The following is a 21,257-nucleotide window of genomic DNA, read 5'->3' as shown; positions in this document are numbered from 1 at the left end:
TTTTTAGAATGGTGTCACACTTCATTATTTTCTATCATATAGACCCCTCAAAATGACTTCAAATGTGATGTGGTCCCTAAAAAAAAATGGTGTTGTAAAAATGAGAAATTGCTGGTCAACTTTTAACCCTTATATCTCCCTAACAAAAAAAAATTTTGTTTCCAAAATTGTGCTGATGTAAAGTAGACGTGGGAAATGTTATTTATTAACTATTTTTCATGACATATCTCTCTGATTTAAGGGCATAAAAATACAAAGTTTGAAAATTGCAAAATTTTAAAAATTTTCGCCATATTTCCGTTTTTTTCATAAATAATCGCAAGTAATATCGAAGAAATGTTACCACTAACATGAAGTACAATATGTCACGAAAAAAGAATCTCAGAATCAGTGGGATCCGTTGAAGCGTTCCAGAGTTATAACCTCATAAAGTGACAGTGGTCAGAATTGCAAAAATTGGCCTGGTCATTAAGCACCAAATTGGCTCTGTCACTAAGGGGTTAAAGCTATTTGACAAACTAGCAAAATTGCATTTTAATCACCATTTTACCCTTGTTAGAATGTGTTCCTATCTTTTTAGTGCATTATACTGTGAAATGAATTTCTCTCACAAACACAAGTCCTCATTTAGCTTTGTCAATCTAAAATAAAAATGTTATATCTCTTGGGAGAGTGAGTGGAAAAAACTGCATTCCGATTATCAGTTTTAAGATGCTGTCGGACAGCCATGTTATTCGTGCGTGTATGGAATCTCAATGCTTGTACTGGCAGTCGCCTTGCCTGCTGAGTGTAACAGCTACATAGAAATACATGCTGTCACGCTCAGGTCAGAAGAGCCACCGGAAAGTCCGAGCATTGCGATGCGACCCTTGTGTGAGTAATATGTCCGTTTGATTGCACCCTTAGTATCATTTTTATATAACAGAGTGAAATCACAAATTTTACTTTAAAGTATCCAAATTAACCAAATAATAAAAAGTGAGTTTACATGGCTGTTTAGACAGTTAAACTTAAGCAATCATTTATCTCTGATTATATCAAATTTTTTGCATCATTTCTTATCAGCTTCATGGAGTAATGTATACTGGCTTTCAAGTTCCTAAATTCCACTTATAAAAGGGACGGCCTGAAACAGAAGAACAAACTTGTAGAAGATAACTAGTCTTGTGAGAAGACATCTAGAAACCATGTGGAAGCTTCTACTGCTGCTCTTGGTGGGGACCGCCTGTGCTCAAGAATCTGGTGAGTCTGGTGAGTTAATAACATTTACCATTCATGCTGATAGGCATTCGGATCAATTGTCTTAGCCAGTATTATAGTAGTTATATTTACTGCTTATGTACTGAATTAATTTGACTTAAAAATAATCTATCATTTAACATAAATATGATTTTTTTTTACCAAGTGGACTTCAACTCAGGAACATACTGAGTCATTTAAAAGAATACAATCTTACAATGAAGGAAATAATTAGATCTCGTTCTAATTTTGTAAGTTTGCCCACTGACAAAGACATGAACAGTCTAGAATTTCAAAAATAAAATCCTGAAAATCACATTGTATAAATTATACATTTTATTGTGGCCTCTGGATCACGCCTCTATAACACACAAGATGCTACAAACTATTTGAAAGTCAGGTCCCCTACTGTATGACGTTTAGCAACAGAAAAACATTTTTGGCTAGCCGCAATGTGCACACATAAAGTTTGGAAAATGTTCAAAAATTACTGTTTACAAGAACACCACGCTTCTGAGCCCTACAAACCCCCTCCCCTCTTCAAACACATGCCAAACGCTCATGATACATCACCATTATCGTTGCTGAAAATAATAAGTGCTGAAAATACTTGTGTGGCAACACAAATATTTTCTTGAACTTTTTACCGAATGTTACCATTTTTTTTCAAATTATATAAAATTTTGCTCATGTTTCCGGTCACGAATGCGAATGTGCCATACTCATGCCAAATTTATGTTTGGCGATTGTTTTCCGATCAAATTTGCTCATCACTAGTCAGTAGTTCACTTCAGTATCTGTAAGCCAAATCCAGCAGTTGAACCGTCAGATGAATCATATAATAGAAACGCATCTACACTTCCGCATTTTTCACCCACTCCTGGTTTTGGCTTACACATACTGAAGTTAAATACAGACCAAATACTGAATGTGTATTAATAAATTATATTATAATAATAATCTGCAAAGACCATGAAAAGCAGAGCTAGATAAAAAGGTCTATATCTCTTGAACCGAATGGCAAAATACTCAGGGGAGCATTGGGAATAAAATTAAGTGAAAAATCTGGCCACATTTGCCCTTTATCCTCTTTAACCCCTTTCTGACATCAGACGTAATATTCCGTCCATATGCATGTAGAAAAGCCTCGGAGACACCATCACGTGTTTCTCAATGCAAGCAATAAATAGCTAGGTCTTTCACTGGGAAGGAACAACCATGGGAAGGGCAGCGTCCATTAAGGAAAACCACCTATGCCAAAACATGGTATCCATCAACAGACAGCTGTTTCGGGGTATTTGCCCCTCATCAGTGAGGAGTAGGAAACTGGCTATTAGGAGTAGTGCCTAGTAAAAGGACTATAAACATAAGGATGAATGACCTCGGGGAGATCAAAACATCCGACACTGCGGGGACACCATCATGTGTTTCTCAACGCAGTGATCCAGAACACTGCCCCCATCCCTTATGGGAAATATGCAAATGAATGTAGAAAAGCCGCGGAGACACCATCACGTGTTTCTCAACGCAAGCAATAAATAGCCAGGTCTTTCACCGGGAAGGAACAACCACGGGAAGGGCAGCAACCATAAAGGAAAACCACCGATGCCAAAACATGGTATCTTCAAAACCCTCTCTGTGGTACTGTCCACAAAAATCAGAGAGCCCTCCTGAAAACGCTAATTGGGCAGATGCTCAGAAGGGGTGACAGCAGAGCCTAATGTAGCGACCAACTGCTGGTGCTCAAGTACAAGGTACCTCTGCACAGGTCAGCAAACTGGTCTGTGTTCTGGGGTACAACAAAAACATGGGGGGCATTGATCTCTCTGATTAACTCCTCCAGCCATACAGTCCTTTGAGAAAGGCCATGGTGTGGTACAAAGGCTGGTCGTGCACATCGTACAGATGACAATGCTCAAAGCTTTCCTGCTGTCATGATGTGCAGGCCACACCAATACACCATACCTTAAGTTTCAGGAGGTAGTGATCAAGGCCCTGGTATGTGGCACTCAGGAAGGAGCGGGCCCCAGTACTTCCGGAACTGAAGGTGCTCGTATCGTACCAGATCAACATTTCCTGGGGTAGGTCCCTCAAAGTGGAAAAAAAAGGTAAGCCGCAAAAGAGGTGACGAGTCTGTTTCAAAAGGGGAATACACCATTTATCAATGTGACACATGCCCCAATAAACCTAGTTTGTGTATGAAAGAATGCTTCAGACTGCACCACAGCTCCATGCACTACTAAATTCATTTCTGACTTAGACAATTAACGTATGACAATCTGACAAGCACTACACAACTCATGTATGCCACTACTTTATAACATTTACATAACAGGAAGCAGTAGATTAGTTCCAAAAAGAGGGCACTTGTTGGGCATTGCCACTGTTTAGGCACATCTAGATATGTTCCTTGTGGGTCTAATGCCCAAAATGAGGACACTTGTGGGGAGTTTCTACTGTTTAGGCACATCAGGGGCTCTGCAAATGCAACCTGAGGCCCGTAGACCATTCCATCAAAGTCTGCATTCCGAAACATCACTACTTCCCTTCCAAGCCCCAACGTGTGCCCAAACAGTAGTTTTCTCCCACATATGGGGTATTAGCATACTCAGGACAAATTGGACAACAACTTTTAGCATTCAATTTCTCCTGTTACCCTTGGGAAAATTAAAAAATGGGGGCTTAAAGATCATTTTTGTGGAAAACAAAAATGATTTTTTATTTTCACTACCGGCTGTTATAAAGTTTAGTAAAACATTTGGGGGTTCAAAATGCTCACCACACATCTAGATAAGTTCCTTTGGGAGTCTAGTTTCCAAAATGGGGTCACTTGTGGGGCATTTCCACTGTTTAGGCACATCAAGGGCTCTGCAAATGCGACATGACACTAGCAGACCATTCCATCAAAGTCTGCATTCCAAAACATCACTACTTCCCTTCAGAGCCCCAATGTGTGCCCAAACAGGAGTTTTCTCCCACATTTGGGGTACCAGTATACTCAGAACAAATTGGACAACAACTTTTGGGGTCCAATTTCCCCTGTTACCCTTGGAAAATTTAAAAATTGGGGACTAAAAGATCATTTTTGTGGGGAAAAAAATATGATTATTTCATTTTCATGGCCGGCCGTTATAAACTTTAGTGAAACACTTGGGGGTTCAAAGTGCTCACTAGGGTTGAGCGACTTTTCTTTTTATAGGATCGGGTCGGGTTTCACAAAACCCGACTTTCTCAAAAGTCGGGTCGAGTGAAATCGGCTGATCCTATAGAAAAGTCGGGGTCGGGGTCGGCTGAAACACGAAACCCAATGCAGTGCATTGGGATACTAATGGTTCCCGCGGTCTGAAGGAGAGGAAACTCTCCTGCAGGCCCTGGGATCCATATTTAAGTGTAAAATAAAGAATCAAAAAAGAAAAAATATTGATATACTTACCCTCGGACGCGCCCTGGTTCTCACCGGCAGCCTTCGTTCCTAAGAATGAGCGCCTGAAGGACCTTCGATGACGTCGCGGCCTGTGATTGGTCGCGTGAGCGGTCACGTGGGCGGTCACGTGACCAATCACAAGCCACGACATCATCTAAGGTCCTTCAGGCGCTGATTCTTAGGAAGGAAGGCTGCCAGATAGAACCAGGGCGCGTCCGAGGGTGAGTATATTCCTATTAGGAATATACTCACCCTCGGACACGCCCTCGGATGCCTCCTTCCTAAGAATGAGCGCCTGAAGGACCTTAGATGACGTCGCGGCTTGTGATTGGTCGCGTGACCGCCCATGTGACCGCTCACGCGACAAATCACAAGCCGCGACGTCATCGAAGGTCCTTCAGGCGCTCATTCTTAGGAAGGAAGGCTGCCGGTGAGAACCAGGGCGCGTCCGAGGGTGAGTATATCAATATTTTTTTTTTTATTCTTTATTTTACACTTAAATATGAATTCCGATACCGATTCCCGATATCTTAAACATATTGGAACTCGGAATCAGAATTCCGATACCAGATCAGAAGATCGCCGACCTCATGGCCGACCCCACACAGGGTCGGGTCGGGTTTCATGAAACCCGACTTTGCCAAAAGTTGGCGACTTCTGAAAATGGCCGACCTGTTTTGCCAACCCTAGTGCTCACCACACATCTAAATAAGTTCCTTGGGGGCTCTAGTTTTCAAAATGAGGTCACTTGTGGGGGGTTTCCATTGTTTAGGCACCTTATGGGCTCTCCAAATGTGACATGGTGTCCGATCTCAATTTCAGCTAATTTTGGTTTGAAAAAGTCAAATGGCGCTCCTTCCCTTCCAACCTCTGCCATGCGCCCAAACAGAGGTTCCTGACACATATGGGATTTCATCGTACTCAGAACAAATTGGAAAACAACTTTTGGTGTCAAATTTCTCCTGTTACCCTTGGTAAAATAAAAATTTGGGGAAAAAGATCATTTTTTGTGAAAATAATATGATTTTTTATTCTCACGGCCCTACATTATAAACTTCTGTGAAGCACTTGGGGGTTCAAAGTGCTCAACACACATCTAGATAAGTTCCTTGGGGGAGTTTAGGTTCCAGAATGGGGTCACTTGTGGGGGTTTTCCACTGTTTAGGCCAGTGGTCCCCAACTCCAGGCCTCGAGGGCCGCCAACAGTGCAGGTTTTCAGGATTTCCTTAGTATTGCACAGGGGTAACAGGAGAAATTGGATTCCAACCCCTGTGCAATACTAAGGAAATCCTGAAAACCTGCACTGTTGGCGGCCCTCGAGGCCTGGAGTTGGGGACCACTGGTTTAGGCACATCAGGGGTTCTCCAAACGCAACATGAAAAAGTCAAACAGCGCTCCTTCCCTTCCGAGCTCTGCCATGTGCCTAAACAGGAGTTTTTCTCCACATATTGGGTATTGACATGTTCAGGAGAAATTGCATTATAGTTAATTTTTTCCTGTTACCCTTGTGAAATAAAAAAAATAGTCTAAATTTACATTTTAGTGAAAAAAAAGTAAAATGTTCATTTTTTCCTTTCACATTCCATTAATTTCTGTGAAGCACCTGAAGGGTTAATAAACTTCATGAATGTGGTTTTGAACAGCTTGAGAGGTGTAGTTTTTAGAATGGTGTCACTTTTGGATATTTTTTGCCATATAGACCGCTCAAAGTGACTTCAAATGTGATGTGGTCCCTAAAAAAAATAATTTTGTAAAACTGAGAAATCGCTTTTAACCCTTATAACTTCCTAACAAAAAAAAATTGTTTCCAAAATTGTGCTGATTTAACCCCTTACTGACATCGGACGGGATAGTACGTCCGATGTCAGCTCCCCTGCTTTGATGCAGGGCTCCGCGGTGAGCCCGCATCAAAGCCGGAACATGTCAGCTGTTTTGAACAGCTGACATGTGCCCGCAATAGCGGCGGGTGAAATCGCGATTCACCCGCCGCTTTTAACTAGTTAAATGCCGCTGTCAAACGCAGACAGCGGCATCTAACTATCGCATCCGGCCGGGCGGCCGGAAATGACGGCATCGCCGACCCCCGTCACATGATCGGGGGTCGGCGATGCTTCTCCATTGTAACCATAGAGGTCCTTGAGACCTCTATGGTTACTGATCGCCAGTAGCTGTGAGCGCCACCCTATGGTCGGCGCTCACAGCACACCTGATTTTCTGCTACATAGCAGCGAACAGCAGATCGCTGCTATGTAGCAGAGCCGATCGTGCTGTGCCTGCTTCTAGCCTCCCATGGAGGCTATTGAAGCATGGCAAAAATTTAAAAAAAAGTTACAAAAAATGTGAAAAAAATAAAAAAAAATATAAAAGTTTAAATCACTCCCCTTTCGCCCCAATCAAAATAAATCAATAAAAAAAATATCAAATCTACACATATTTGGTATCGCCACGTTCAGAATCGCCCGATCTATCAATAAAAAAAGCATTAACCTGATCGCTAAACGGCGTAACGAGAAAAAAAAATCGAAACGCCAGAATTACGTTTTTTTGGTCGCCGCGACATTGCATTAAAATGCAATATCGGGCGATCGAAAGCACGTATCTGCACTGAATTGGAATCATTAAAAACGCCAGCTCGGATGCAAAAAATAAGCCCTCAACCAACCCCAGATCATGAAAAATGGAGACGCTACGAGTATCGGAAAATGGCGCAATTTTTTTTTTTTGAGCAACGTTTGGAATTTTTTTTTACCACTTAAATAAAAAATAACCTAGTCATGTTAGGTGTCTATGAACTCGTACTGACCTGGAGAATCATAATGGCAGGTCAGTTTTAGCATTTAGTGAATCTAGCAAAAAAGCCAAGCAAAAAACAAGTGTGGGATTGCACTTTTTTTGCAATTTCACCGCACTTGGAATTTTTTTCCCGTTTTCTAGTACACGACATGGTAAAACCAATTATGTTGTTCAAAAGTACAACTCGTCCCGCAAAAAATAAGCCCTCATATGGCCAAATTGACGGAAAAATAAAAAAGTTATGGCTCTGGGAAGGAGAGGAGTGAAAAACGAACACAGAAAGCGAAAAATCCCACGATCATGAAGGGGTTAAAGTAGACATGTGGGAAAAGTTATTTATTAACTATTTTGTGTGACATATTTCTCTGTTTTAAGGGCAAAAAAATTAAAAGTTTGAAAATTGCACAATTTTTGCCAAATTTCCATTTTTTACACAAATAAATGCAAGTTATATCGAAGAATTTTTACCACTAACGTGAAGTACAATATGTCACAAAAAAAATCTTAGAATCATCAAGATCCGTTGAAGTGTTCTAGAGTTATTACCTCATAAAGAGACAGTGGTCAGAATTGTAAAAATTGGCCAGGTCATTAACGTACAAGCCACCCTGGGGGTTAAGGACAATTTAGATGCTTTTATTTGACATTTTAGAAAAAAAATTGGGGGGATTACTGATGATTAGTGTTGAGCGATACCGTCCGATACTTGAAAGTATCGGTATCGGATAGTATCGGCCGATACCCGAAAAATATCGGATATCGCCGATACCGATATCCGATACCAATACAAGTCAATGGAACACCAAGTATCGGAAGGTATCCTGATGGTTCCCAGGGTCTCAAGGAGAGGAAACTGTCCTTCAGGCCCTGGGATCCATATTAATGTGTAAAATAAAGAATTAAAATAAAAAATATTGATATATTCACCTCTCCGGCGGCCCCTGGACATCACGCTGGTAACCGACAGGCTTCTTTGTTTAAAATGAGCGCGTTTAGGACCTGCGAATGACGTCGTGGCTTCTGATTGGTCGCGTGCCGCTCATGTGACCGCCACGCGACCAATCAGAAGCCGTGACGTCATTCGCAGGTCCTAAATTCCTAGAATTGGGAGTTTAGTGAATGAGAATGACGTCGCGGCTTCTGATTGGTCGCGTGGTGGTCACATGAGCGGCACGCTACCAATCAGAAGCCTTGACGTCATTCTCATCCACTAAACTCCTAATTCTAGGAATTTAGGACCTGCGAATGACGTTGCGGCTTCTGATTGGTCGCGTGGCGGTCACATGAGCGGCACGCGACCAATCAGAAGCCGCGACGTCATTCGCAGGTCCTAAACGCGCTCATTTTAAACAAAGAAGCCTGCCGGTTACCAGCGTGATGTCCAGGGGCCGCCGGAGAGGTGAATATATCAATATTTTTTATTTTAATTCTTTATTTTACACATCCCTATGGATCCGATACCGATACCCGATACCACAAAAGTATCGAATCTCGGTATCGGAATTCCGATACCGCAAGTATCGGCCGATACCCGATACTTGCGGTATCGGAATGCTCAACACTACTGATGATCATTATTCATATTAAGGATATTTGCACAGAATGTCTTTTTAAATATGATTCCACTGCAAAAATGCTCAAAAACTGAACTTATGCATTTCTATGTAAAATGACTTTCTGTTCTTACAGGAAAGATATACATCTTTGTACCGTGTTAGCCAGTAGAAAGAAAAATATTTAGAATTCAGAGAGTCCTCTGTGGTTGATACTTTAATGGCTTAATGAGAAGCAATTCTAAATATTTTTCTGTTCTTATGCATTTTGATAATCTTTTAACTGCTTGGTGTCCTTGGAAACTTCCAATAGTTAAAAGACGATCATAAGAACAGAAAGCCATTTTACATAGAAATGATTAAGTTCAGTTTTTCAGAATTTACTTATTGTTTTTGAGCTGACCATTTTTAAGATATCTAAAGACTCCCTATACTTTATTATAGAAGTCAATGGGAAGGATCAAAAGATGCCCAGAAGATTAGTCAAAAAGTAAAAAAAGCACTCAGGAAATTAGATAGAAAAATAAAACGCTACATAAAAAAGTTGGCATTTCCTGAAGTGTCTTCCTCTAGAAAAAGTTGGGTTCCTCTTCCTGGAAAATACGTTTTGTGCACATACAGTTGTGCTCAAAAGTTTATATACCCCACCCCAGCAGAATTTTTGCTTTCTTGGCCTTTTTTCAGAGGATATGAATGATAACACCCAATTTTTTCTCCACTCTTGGTTAGTGGTTGGGTGAAACCATTTATTATCAAACTACTGTGTTTTCTCTTTTTAAATCATAATGAAAACCCAAAGTATTCAAATGACCCTGATCAAAAGTTTACATACCCAACTTAATATCGTGTATTGCTCCCTCTAACATCAATGACAGCTTGAAGTCTTCTGTGGTAGTTGTGAATGAGGTTCTTTATTTTCTCAAATGGTAAAGCTGCCTACTCTTCTTGGCAAAAAAACCTCCAGTTCCTGTAAATTCCTGGGCTGTCTAGTGTAACACCCCAGGTATCTGGTTGTTACAGTGATGTTGCCTTCCTTTCGGGGGAGCGATAACACGCTTGGAGGCAAGGAGGATTCTCTTTACCAGGTAACGCACCCACATTCAACACATTACGAATCCAAGCCAGAAGGGGGAGCTCTGAACCCGGATTCAGGGAGCTTCCCCAGCTTTAAGTGTTCTGGTCTGGAGGAGGAGTCAGGCAGTTGGTCCAGGGAGACCAAGGAGAGCACTTGGTTGGAGGGAGAGGAGAGAGAGGAAGTTTGGAACTGAGAGCAGACAATGGAGCCGTGCAGCCAGGACTGAGCTGCAGCTCCAGGGAAAGGAAGTGAACCCGAGGGGTTGAAAGTGGTGGAGCTACTGAGGAAAGGAGCAAAGTGGAAAGGAAAGGGGCTCAGAGGGGAACTGTGACCAGGCACCCTCAGAGCCAAAGCGCAGGAACCGGGCACCAGGAGCCCGAGGTTGTGGTGTACTCCAGGACACACGGCAGAACCGGAGGGCATAGAACTGTATGTGATTTGCCAACACCACACCTGAAGGTGAAGCAGTACCTGAAGAGCCCGGGTCATGATAGAGACCCATAAAAACGTCTCAAGTTGCCTACCATGAAGATAACTGTCCCAGGACTGGAGAGAGAGGACTTTGCCAGCAGCTACAGGCAGCAGGGACCTCGCCCACAACAGTGAGTAGGAAGGCTTATGGACCTCATCTGGGAGAGGGGTTCACTATTGCCTCCAGGCTGGCCAGACCATACCATCACCTGTTCCTGGTACCCTAGATTGTGGACTGCTACTGTCAGTAAACCAGGTAAAGACTTTACAACTTTGTGTTCTCCACTTATTTGCTGGTATACATCATATTTCCCCATACACCTTGGGAGCCCTGGAGACCCCACTTAACCTGTGGGAAGTGTTACCATCTTGCTGCAACAACATCACCTAAGAGGACCCCTTTAAGCAGAGTTGGTCCCCTCTGACCAAGAACCACAGGTGGCTTCATAAACACAAATGTTAAAGCAAAACCCTTTAAATGACCTTTCCCCTTTAATTGGGCGCCCAGGGCCACGTACTGGGTTGCAGCCACCGTGACATCCCTTTTAATTGAGACCGGACCCGGCACCGAGTACCCCACTGCCCAGGCGGGTGACTCACTAGCATGAACTTGAGATCTCCCCAGAGTGGCTCAATGATATTGAGGTCAGGAGACTGAAATGGCCACTCCAGAACCTTCACTTTGTTCTGCTGTAGCCAATGACAGGTCGAATTGACCTGCGTTTTGGATCAATGTCATGTTGAAACGTCCAAGTACGTTTCATGTCCAGCTTCCGATGAGTGCAAATTTGCCTCCAGTATTTGCTGATATTGTGCTGCATTCATCTTTCATTCAACTTTGACTAAGCTTGCTATGCCTCTGTAGCTCACACATCCCCAAAACATCACCTCTGTGCTTTACAGTAAGAATGGTATTCCTTTCATCATAGGCCTTGTTGACCTCTCTCCAAATGTAACATTTATGGTTGTGGCCAAAAAGTTCAATTTTGGTCCCATCACTACAAATTACCTTGTTCCGAAAGTTTTGAGGCTTGTCTCTGTGCTGTTTTGTGTTTTATAGGTGAGATACTTAGTGGCATTTGCACAGTAATGCCTTTCTTCTGGCGACTCCGCCATTCAGCCCTTTTTTCTTCAAGTACCTCCTTATTATGCATCTTGAAACCGCCACACTACTAGTTTTCAGAAAGTCCTGTATTTCAGATGATGTTATTTGTGGGTTTTTCGTTGCATCTCGAGCTATTTTCCCGGCAGTTGTGGATGACATTTTTGTTGGTCTAACTGACCGTAGTTTTGTTTTTACACAGCCCCTGATTTTCTATTTGTCAATCACAGTTTGAATACCTCTGACTGGCATAAATTCCTTGGATATCTTTTTGTATTCCTTTCCTGTTTTATACAGATCAACTACTTTTTCCCGTAGAGCCATTGACAATTATTTTGCTTTTCCTATGACTCACAATCCAGAAAAGTCAGTGGCTGGATGAAAGATGCAAGAGTCTGTCTGGATCCCAGAAACTCACTCCGCTTTTATGCACACACACTGATTACAATCAAACAGGTCACAGGTGAGAATGTTACCATTGAAACCCATTTGTGTCAACTTCTGTGCATGTTATCGGGCCAAAATCACCAGGATATGTGAACTTTTGATCAGGGTCATTTGGATGTTTCGCGTTGTCATTATGATTTAAAAAGAGAAAACATAGTAGATTGACAATAAATGGCTTCACCCAACCACTAATCATGAGTGGAGAAAAAGTTTTGGCATTATCATTCATATTCACTGAAAAAAAGGCCAACTTTTGAGCACAACTGTATGTTAAGGTGTACTTTGCGCTGAAAAAGTGCTTAAAAATTACTAAAAATACTTGAAAGACTATTTTTATTCATTTCAGTATTAAAACACATTGTTGGTCATATGTTCTGTCTTGTGAGTGTTTTTTTCTGCTCTGGTTGGGAAAAACACCTGGTAGATGAAAAAAAAAGTGCATGTCTTTTTTTCCATGTACTGGTAGAAAATTCTCTAAACTGGGCACTGTCCAATCAAAAAGCAGTAAAAAAATCATAAGAAAACCTTCAGGAAATGAAAAACTGCTCCTGGGTTCCAAAAGAAAACTTGCCTTTTTTGACTGCCTCAAAAAAAAAAAATCTGTGTTCATATACCTTAGCCCCATGCGCATCATGTCTATTTTCCTTTTTGCATTTTTGTTTTTTCCTCTCCTTCTTCAAAGACCCATAGCTTTTTTTTAGTTTTATGTTGACATAAGGGCTTTTTTTTGCTGGATGAATTGCAATGTTAAATGACATCATTAATTTTATAATATGATGTACTGGAAAACAGGACAAAAATTAAAAGTGCAGCACAATTGTGAAAAAGCACAATTCTTTCTTTTCTATTTATAGTGTTCATTACATTGTAAAAATTACCTGGCGATATGATTTTCTAGGTCAGTACAATCATGAGAATACCAAACATGCATAGATTTTTTTATACAATATTGAGGTAGGCAAGATGATTCGATGGTCTCTTATTGCATTTCTTTTGTGGTGCTTCGGTGGCCGAAAAACAGCAATTCTGGCATTTTGATATTATTTCTTACATTACAGAGTTTACAGATCAGTTTGAATAATTTTATATTACTTATTATTTATTAGTTATTATTTTATAATTTTAACATTTATTTTTAATATAGGAAAAAGGGAGAGATTTGAGCCTTTATATTTTTTAAAAACATTTTTTTTTCACTGTATTTGGTAGTCCCCTCAGGGGACTTTAATGTGCAATTGTCTGATCCATTGTACTATACACAGCAATACTACAGTACCGCTGAGTATAGTAAAAATCGCGGTTTGGGTGAACAGGTGATTTTCAGAAGAATATCAATTGTTCTTGCAGTGAGTATACATTTAATTTGCAGATTTTCCCTATATACTTGAATGAAATGCGAACAATCCGTAAACATATTTTTAGCGTGTTTTACATGGCAAAAGGCTGTATAATTCACACAAGAATTTATCCATACACTTTAATCAATGCAAGATTTCTCAGCAAACACTAAGGCCATGTTCACACAGTGCGTTTTTTACCGCGGTTCCGCGGCTGTTTTCCATGCAGGGTACAGTACACTGTACCCTATGGAAAACAGGACCCACTGTGCACATGGTCCTGAATTGAAAAAAAAAAACCGCACTGATTAGCTGCGGTAAAAAAGAAGTACCATGTCACTTCTTTTGTAAAACAGCAGCGGTTCTGCACCCATAGACCTCCATTGTGAGGTGAAAGCCGCAGTAAAACCCGCAGATGAAAAAAATATCTGCGGGTTTTACTGCGGTTTGTGGTGCAGAACCGCTGCAGTGTGGCTGCCCCCCCGTGCCCCAATCCCACCCCCCCATGCTCCGATGCCACCCCCCGTGCTCCGACACCCCCCCGTGCCCCCATCTCCCCCCCTTATACTTACCCGATCCCGTTGTCCGTCCGGCCGTCTTCTCCCTGGGCGCCGCCATCTTGCAAAATGGCGGGCGCATGCGCAGTGCGCCCGCCGAATCTGCCGGCCGGCAGATTCGTTACAAAGTGCATTTTGATCACTGAGATATAACCTATCTCAGTGATCAAAATAAAAAAAATAGTAAATGACCCCCCCCCTTTGTCACCCCCATAGGTAGGGACAATAAAAAAATAAAGAATTTTTTTTTTTCCACTAAGGTTAGAATAGGGTTAGGGTTAGGGGTAGGGTTAGGGGTAGGGTTAGGGGTAGGGTTAGGGTTAGGGTTAGGGTTAGGGGTAGGGTTAGGGGTAGGGTTAGGGTTAGGGGTAGGGTTAGGGGTAGGGTTAGGGGTAGGGGTAGGGTTAGGGTTAGGGGTAGGGTTAGGGTATTTTCAGCCATTTTAACCCTAAAAAAATTCCTAGAAAACACACAGACTCTGGCTAGAAAACTGCATCAAAAAACGCATCAAAAACGCATCAAAAAAGGACCAAAAAAGGACCAAAAAAAGGACCTGCATTTTCTGCCAAGAGCTGCAGTTTTTTAAAAAACAGTCCTGAAAAAAAAAGGATGAAAATCAGGAACGTGTGAACATACCCTAAGTTTGCAAAAAAATGTAGTTTATTTTAAAACATTACATACCAAAAAGACAGAAATCAAAGCTGAAAAAACACAATAAATAACATATGTAACAAATAACTCTCTACAAATGCAATAAAAAAAATTGTTTAAATCAGTAAATTTGTGCAGAAAGGCTGCAGAAAATTGAAACTAAAGAAAATTTTTTAATTGTGATGTTCGTGCATAAAAACAGTCCAAGTTAACAGTCATCATTAATTTTCACTAGTGGAAAAATAAATAAATTATGCAGTTTCTTCTATACATTGCAATGTTAATCACTGACATCACACAAATCCGTGTTCTGCTTGTGAATTTTAATGACCCAAAAACTTGTATGGGTAATTTTGATATGTGACTTTGAGCCAAGATCATGTCTACATGATTCACGGATGTTAGAGGCCTAGAGTGAAGAGTTCTCATTTTTTTTGGCTATAATACCCAGCTCATTATCCTTTTTTGTGAGTGGTCTATAACTGTGCCTACTATTCAAGATGAGAGTTTTTAAAGGATTTATAGAAGGGTAGATTATTTTTTAAATCCCATGTTTTCTCTCTTTTTCCAATTCTAAAATTAAATTTGCTTTTACATCAGCAGACTGACATTGAGTAGGGTTGAGCGAAACGGATCGGACAAATTCAAAAGTCGCCGACTTTCGGCAAAGTCGGGTTTCATGAAACCCGACCCGATCCTAGTGTGGGATCGGCCCTGCGGTCGGCGATCTTGGCGCCAAAGTCGCGTGTCGTATGACGCGTTTAGCGCCATTTTTTCAGCCAATGAAGGAGCGTGGGCAGAGTAATGACCTAGGTCTCAGGGGTGTGCACATCTATCACCATTTTTTTTGCTTGTGTGCTCAATGTGTAAAACCAGCTTTCCTGTGTAGGGACGGAGGAGGGAGAGAGGGAGGGAGGGAGGGAGAGAGAGAGAGAGAGAGAAAAAAATCCCACTGACTTTGCATTGGGTTTCGTGTTTCGGTCGAAATCCGACTTTTTGCGATAATCGGCAGATTCCGCTCAACTCGACTTTTGAGATAGTCGGGTTTCGCGAAACCCGACTCGACCCTAAAAAAGTAAAAGTCGCTCAACCCTAACATTGAGTACTGAAAATAGAGCTTTTTTATGCTCTTCTGGCCATGTGCATGTGACTGCTGCAGCCAATCACTGAGCTCATCGGTATCAGTGCTGAGTTCAGTGAGTGGCTGCAGCAGTCACATGCCCTACAGACATGACATCAGAATGGCCATATGTATAAGAAAGCAAATAAGGGAACGTACAATATAAGAATTTGAATCTTAAATAGTCAATTGCCTTACAAAGGAGAAATACAGACACCTAGCACTGGATCATATCTGTTTTATCATTAATATAGCCTTGAGAGATAGAAATATGAAGGGGTACAGAGAGAAGGGGAAAGAGAGGGTAAGTGGGACATGAACATTGGTGTATTGAGATGTACAATATCTCTATGTGCCAATACATAGAGCTAGAAGAACATTATTTAAATACACAAGCAGAGAAAATGTTCCTCTTCTTGTCAGTTCAGACCCTGGCTCAAAGGTAAAGCAACTGGCTGCCATTTTAGATGTTGTGAGTTTAACTTAATGGGAACCACATTTTGAGAAAAGTAAAGAAAGAATGTTTGTATGAGACAAAAAAAGATGTCAGCCCGTTCCCAATGTTCTGTGTCAGAGGAAGAGAAACTGAGCAATCACAGCAGTGTCTCATTCTGCATGGCCAAGAGACATGAGAACATCACCATAGAAGTTGAGATATGACGAGTAGCATAGCTACTGGGAGGCAGAAGATATAGTTGTTCCAGGTCCCTGCACTGCCGGACTCCATTACTCCGTTCTGTAGGCTGCAGGTTGCTTGAGGCCTGTGGCCTACAGAATGGCAGGTCCAGATCAGATTGGCGCGATTATGTCGTCACGATGCGACATCCACAGAACGTGAGTCCTGGCGCGATGACATCACCACCTCTCTCTGCCGGGACCTGCCGCTCTCTGCTGCTGGATTTGCGGGGGTAAGGAGGGGATATGATATTTATTTTTTCTTTTAACATTGTTTGATGGCTATTATGTGTGGGTGATACTGAAGGGGTCCACATTAATGGTGGCGGCTACTAATGGGTACACTCATAAATAGAGGGGATTACTAAGTGGGCACTCATGAATAGTGGGTGTTTCTAAGGGGCCCTGCAAAAATAGTGGGGCTACTAAGGAGGCCCCCATAAAGAGTGAAAGGTAAGTCTGGGTCTAAGTATTGTTTTTAATTGTTCCCAGGAGATTATGAGCAGGAAAACGATCAATTAATTAAAGTGGCCACAAATGAAGATAACATTCACGAGTTACTTGATGAAGACAACGATGAGGATGAGTTGGACGAAGAGGACTTGTCATTGAGTCAAGAAATTGACCAAATTGAGCTAGATTTTACCGAAAAAGCAGAAAATGAGGCCTGTCCTCATAATGGAACATGTCATTACCGTGTTTTCACCAAGCCTCATTGCTTCAACAAAGCCAAGGTAAGTCTAAACATCTAGCAAACAAGGTAAATTCTATACAAGCCCCTGGAAGAAGCCAGCGGTGAAACGCGCGTTGGGGTGGAGAGCCACCACTTATCTCATCTTCACTGATCTCCAGGTAGTTCTATAATTCCCTTGTTAAATTGCTGGCTTCATAAACATTTTCTTTCTCACTGATAGTTGATTATACACTTATAGCTAAAGTGGAATTGTTTTTGTGCCAGGCTATTCTTCCACTTTGATATATTTTTATACTTACTCCCCATTGGTTTGATGTATCTGTTTCATGAACATGTATCTGCTGGTTTTTGTTACCTTCAGTGGCATCTCTCTTTGTAAGACATTTTTCTTCTTGTTTAAATTTATTTTTTTATGATATTTTAAGTAATTATAAATAAATATTTAGCTTTAAATATTACTGAATGTCTTCTTGTTTATACTGACTACAGTCATTACAAATTGGTTTGTATTGTTGATTTGAAGTGCCAGTCCTATATGCATTCTGGACTTTGTTGTGCTAAGGTAAATTCTATGCCAACTCTCAACATGCTAATAGATTAACCACTTTATTGAATAATATCAAATTCTAGATCAATATGATAACTCTTTAGGCATGTTTCAGTATAATTAAATTTTCACACAAGTATAATAAAGTATCACACACATACACAGTATAAAAAAACAACAACAACCTATATAACAAACTGTAGGGTAATTTTTTTAATAAAAATGTAAATAAATTAAAATGAAAAACACATAAACACATATTGTGAGGCCTCAACAGTAATATTAGTGTCCCAGCTGGTTGTAATGGATCCCTTCATGTGCCCAAAAATGTTGGTAGCATGTGTTTGTATTGTTATATGTGAAAGAGAACCTGTCACCATGAAAATGCAATTTAATCTGCAGGTACCATGTTATAGAACAGGAGGAGAGGGTAGATTCATATAGTTTTGTGACAAAAGATTCTGTATAAACCGAAACCTCTGCTCTTTCTGTGACTTTCTGTCCATTTGGCGGTCCTATCAGTGACAGACAGCTACTGTACAAAGAAAGCTGTCAGCCACTGATAGGACCGCCCAGTGGACCAAAAATCCCAGAAGGAGTAGAGTATCAAATTATGAAATTACAGATTAAATTGAATATCTTTTTCACAAACTATATAGCAATCTGTTCAGTTTCCCATGCTCAAAAAAGGTCTTTCACAAATCTGTTTTTTATGTCCATATGTGGTCCGTTTTTTAACCCCTTTACCCCCAAGGGTGGTTTGCACGTTAATGACCGGGCCAATTTTTACAATTCTGACCACTGTCCCTTTATGAGGTTATAACTCTGGAACGCTTCAATGGATCCTGGTGATTCTGACATTGTTTTCTCGTGACATATTGTTCTTCATGACAATGGTAAAAATTATTTGATAGTACCTGCGTTTATTTGTGAAAAAAACGGAAATTTGGCGAAAATTATGAAAATTTCGCAATTTTCCAACTTTGAATTTTTATGCAATTAAATCACAGAGATATGTCACACAAAATACTTAATAAGTAACATTTCCCACATGTCTACTTTACATCAGCACAATTTTGGAACCAAAATTTTTTTTTGTTAGGGAGTTATAAGGGTTAAAAGTTGACCAGCAATTTCTCATTTCTACAACACCATTTTATTTTAGGGACCACATCTCATTTGAAGTCATTTTGAGGGGTCTATATGATAGAAAATACCCAAGTGTGACACCATTCTAAAAACTACACCCCTCAAGGTGCTCAAAACCATATTCAAGAAGTTTATTAACCCTTCTGGTGCTTCACAGGAATTTTTTGAATGTTTAAATAAAAATGAACATTTAACTTTTTTTCACAAAAAATGTAATTCAGCTCCAATTTGTTTTATTTTACCAAGGGTAACAGGAGAAAATGGACCCCAAACATTGTTGTACAATTTGTCCTGAGTATGCCAATACCCCACATGTGGGGGTAAACCACTGTTTGGGCGCATGGCAGAGCTCGGAAGCGAAGGAGTGCCATTTGACTTTTCAATGCAAAATTGACTGGAATTGAGATGGGACGCCATGTTTCGTTTGGAGAGCCCCTGATGTGGCTAAACATTGAAACCCCCCACAAGTGACACCATTTTGGAAAGTAGACCCCCTAAGGAACTTATCTAGAGGTGTGGTGAGCACTTTGACCCAACAAGTGCTTCACAGAAGTTTATAATGTAGAACCGTAAAAATAAAAAATCATATTTTTTCACAAAAATTATCTTTTCGCCCCCAATTTTTTATTTTCCCAAGGGTAAGAGAAGAAATTGGACCCCAAAAGTTGTTGTACAATTTGTCCTGAGTACGCTGATAGCCCATATGTGGGGGTAAACCACTGTTTGGGCGGATGGGAGAGCTCGGAAGGGAAGGAGCGCCGTTTGACTTTTCAATGCAAAATTGACAGGAATTGAGATGGGACATCATGTTGCGTTTGAAGAGCCACTGATGTGCCTAAACATTGAAACCCCCCACAAGTGACACCATTTTGGAAAGTAGACCCCCTAAGGAATTTATCTAGAGGTGTGGTGAGCACTTTGACCCACCAAGTGCTTCACAGAAGTTTATAATGTAGAACCGTAAAAATAAAAAATCATATTTTTTCACAAAAATTATCTTTTCGCCCCCAATTTTTTATTTTCCCAAGGGTAAGAGAAGAAATTGGACCCCAAAAGTTGTTGTACAATTTGTCCTGAGTACGCGGATACCCCATATGTGGGGGTAAACCACTGTTTGGGTGGATGGGAGAGCTCGGAAGGGAAGGAGCGCCGTTTGACTGTTCAAAGCAAAATTGACAGGAATTGAGATGGGACGCCATGTTGCGTTTGAAGAGCCACTGATGTGCCTAAACATTGAAACCCCCCACAAATGACACCATTTTGGAAAGTAGACCCCCTAAGGAACTTATCTAGAGGTGTGGTGAGCACTTTGACCCACCAAGTGCTTCACAGAAGTTTATAATGCAGAGCCGTAAAAATAAAACAAAATTTTTTTCCCACAAAAATTATTTTTTTAGCCCCCAGTTTTGTATTTTCCTGAGGGTAACAGGAGAAATTGGACCCCAAAATTTGTTGCCCAATTTGTCCTGAGTGCGATGATACACCATATGTGGGGGGAACCACTGTTTGGGCACATGGGAGGGCTCAGAAGGGAAGGAGTGCCATTTGAATGCAGACTTAGATGGAATGGTCTGCAGGTGTCACATTGCGTTTGCAGAGCCCCTAATGTACCTAAACAGTAGAAACCCCCCACAAGTGACACCATTTTGGAAAGTAGACCCCCTTAGGAACTTATCTAGATGTGTGCTGAGCGCTTTGACCCACCAAGGGCTTCACAGAAGTTTATAATGGAGAGCCGTAAAAATAAAACAAAAATTTTTTCCCACAAAAATTATTTTTTAGCCCCCAGTTTTGTATTTTTCCGAGGGTAAAAGGAGAAATTCGACCCCACAATTTGTTGTCCAATTTGTCCTGAGTGCGCTGATACCCCATATGTGGGGGGGAACCACTGTTTGGGCGCATGGGAGGGCTCGGAAGGGAAGGAGCTCCATTTGGAATGAGGACTTAGATGGAATGGTCTGCAGGTGTCACATTGCATTTGCAGAGCCCCTAATGTACCTAAACAGTAGAAACCTCCCACAAGTGACACCATTTTGGAAACTAGACCCCCTAAGGAACTCATCTAGATGTGTTGTGATAGCTTTGAACCCCCAAGTGTTTCACTACAGTTTGTAACGCAGAGCCGTGAAAATTAAAAAAAAAAATCTTTCCCCCCAAAATTATTTTTTAGCCCCCAGTTTTGTATTTTCCCGAGGGTAAGAGGAGAAATTCGACCCCAAAAGTTGTTGTCCAATTTGTCCTGAGTACGCTGATACCCCGTATGTTGGGGGAAACCAACGTTTGAGCGCATGGCAGAGCTCGGAAGGGAAGGAGCGCCATTTGGAATGCAGACTTAGATGGAATGGTCTGCAGACGTCACATTGCGTTTGCAGAACCCCTAATGTACCTAAACAGTAGAAACCCCCCACAAGTGACCCCATATT

The 21,257-nt window shown here is 41.1% G+C and overlaps 1 protein-coding gene across 2 annotated transcripts in view; it reads left to right on the top strand.

Moving 5' to 3' along the window:
- Positions 1-1,125: 1,125 nt before the first annotated feature.
- The window catches only part of LOC138665395 (bone marrow proteoglycan-like), a 36,537-nt gene continuing 16,405 nt past the window's right edge, over positions 1,126-21,257 (top strand). The window contains exons 1-2 of one of the 2 annotated variants that reach the window (XM_069752827.1): positions 1,126-1,242; positions 16,937-17,178. In XM_069752827.1, the coding sequence (XP_069608928.1) occupies positions 1,188-1,242; positions 16,937-17,178 (297 nt within the window). In that variant the 5' untranslated portion in view covers positions 1,126-1,187. Of the gene's footprint in view, positions 1,252-16,936; positions 17,179-21,257 lie in introns of both variants that reach the window. The other variant, XM_069752826.1, reaches the window with a different exon arrangement.

This window comes from Ranitomeya imitator, chromosome 2, assembly GCF_032444005.1.
Source record: "Ranitomeya imitator isolate aRanImi1 chromosome 2, aRanImi1.pri, whole genome shotgun sequence".
In the NCBI taxonomy this organism is placed as follows: domain Eukaryota; kingdom Metazoa; phylum Chordata; class Amphibia; order Anura; family Dendrobatidae; genus Ranitomeya; species Ranitomeya imitator.
This window is presented reverse-complemented; position numbering and strand designations above follow the sequence as displayed.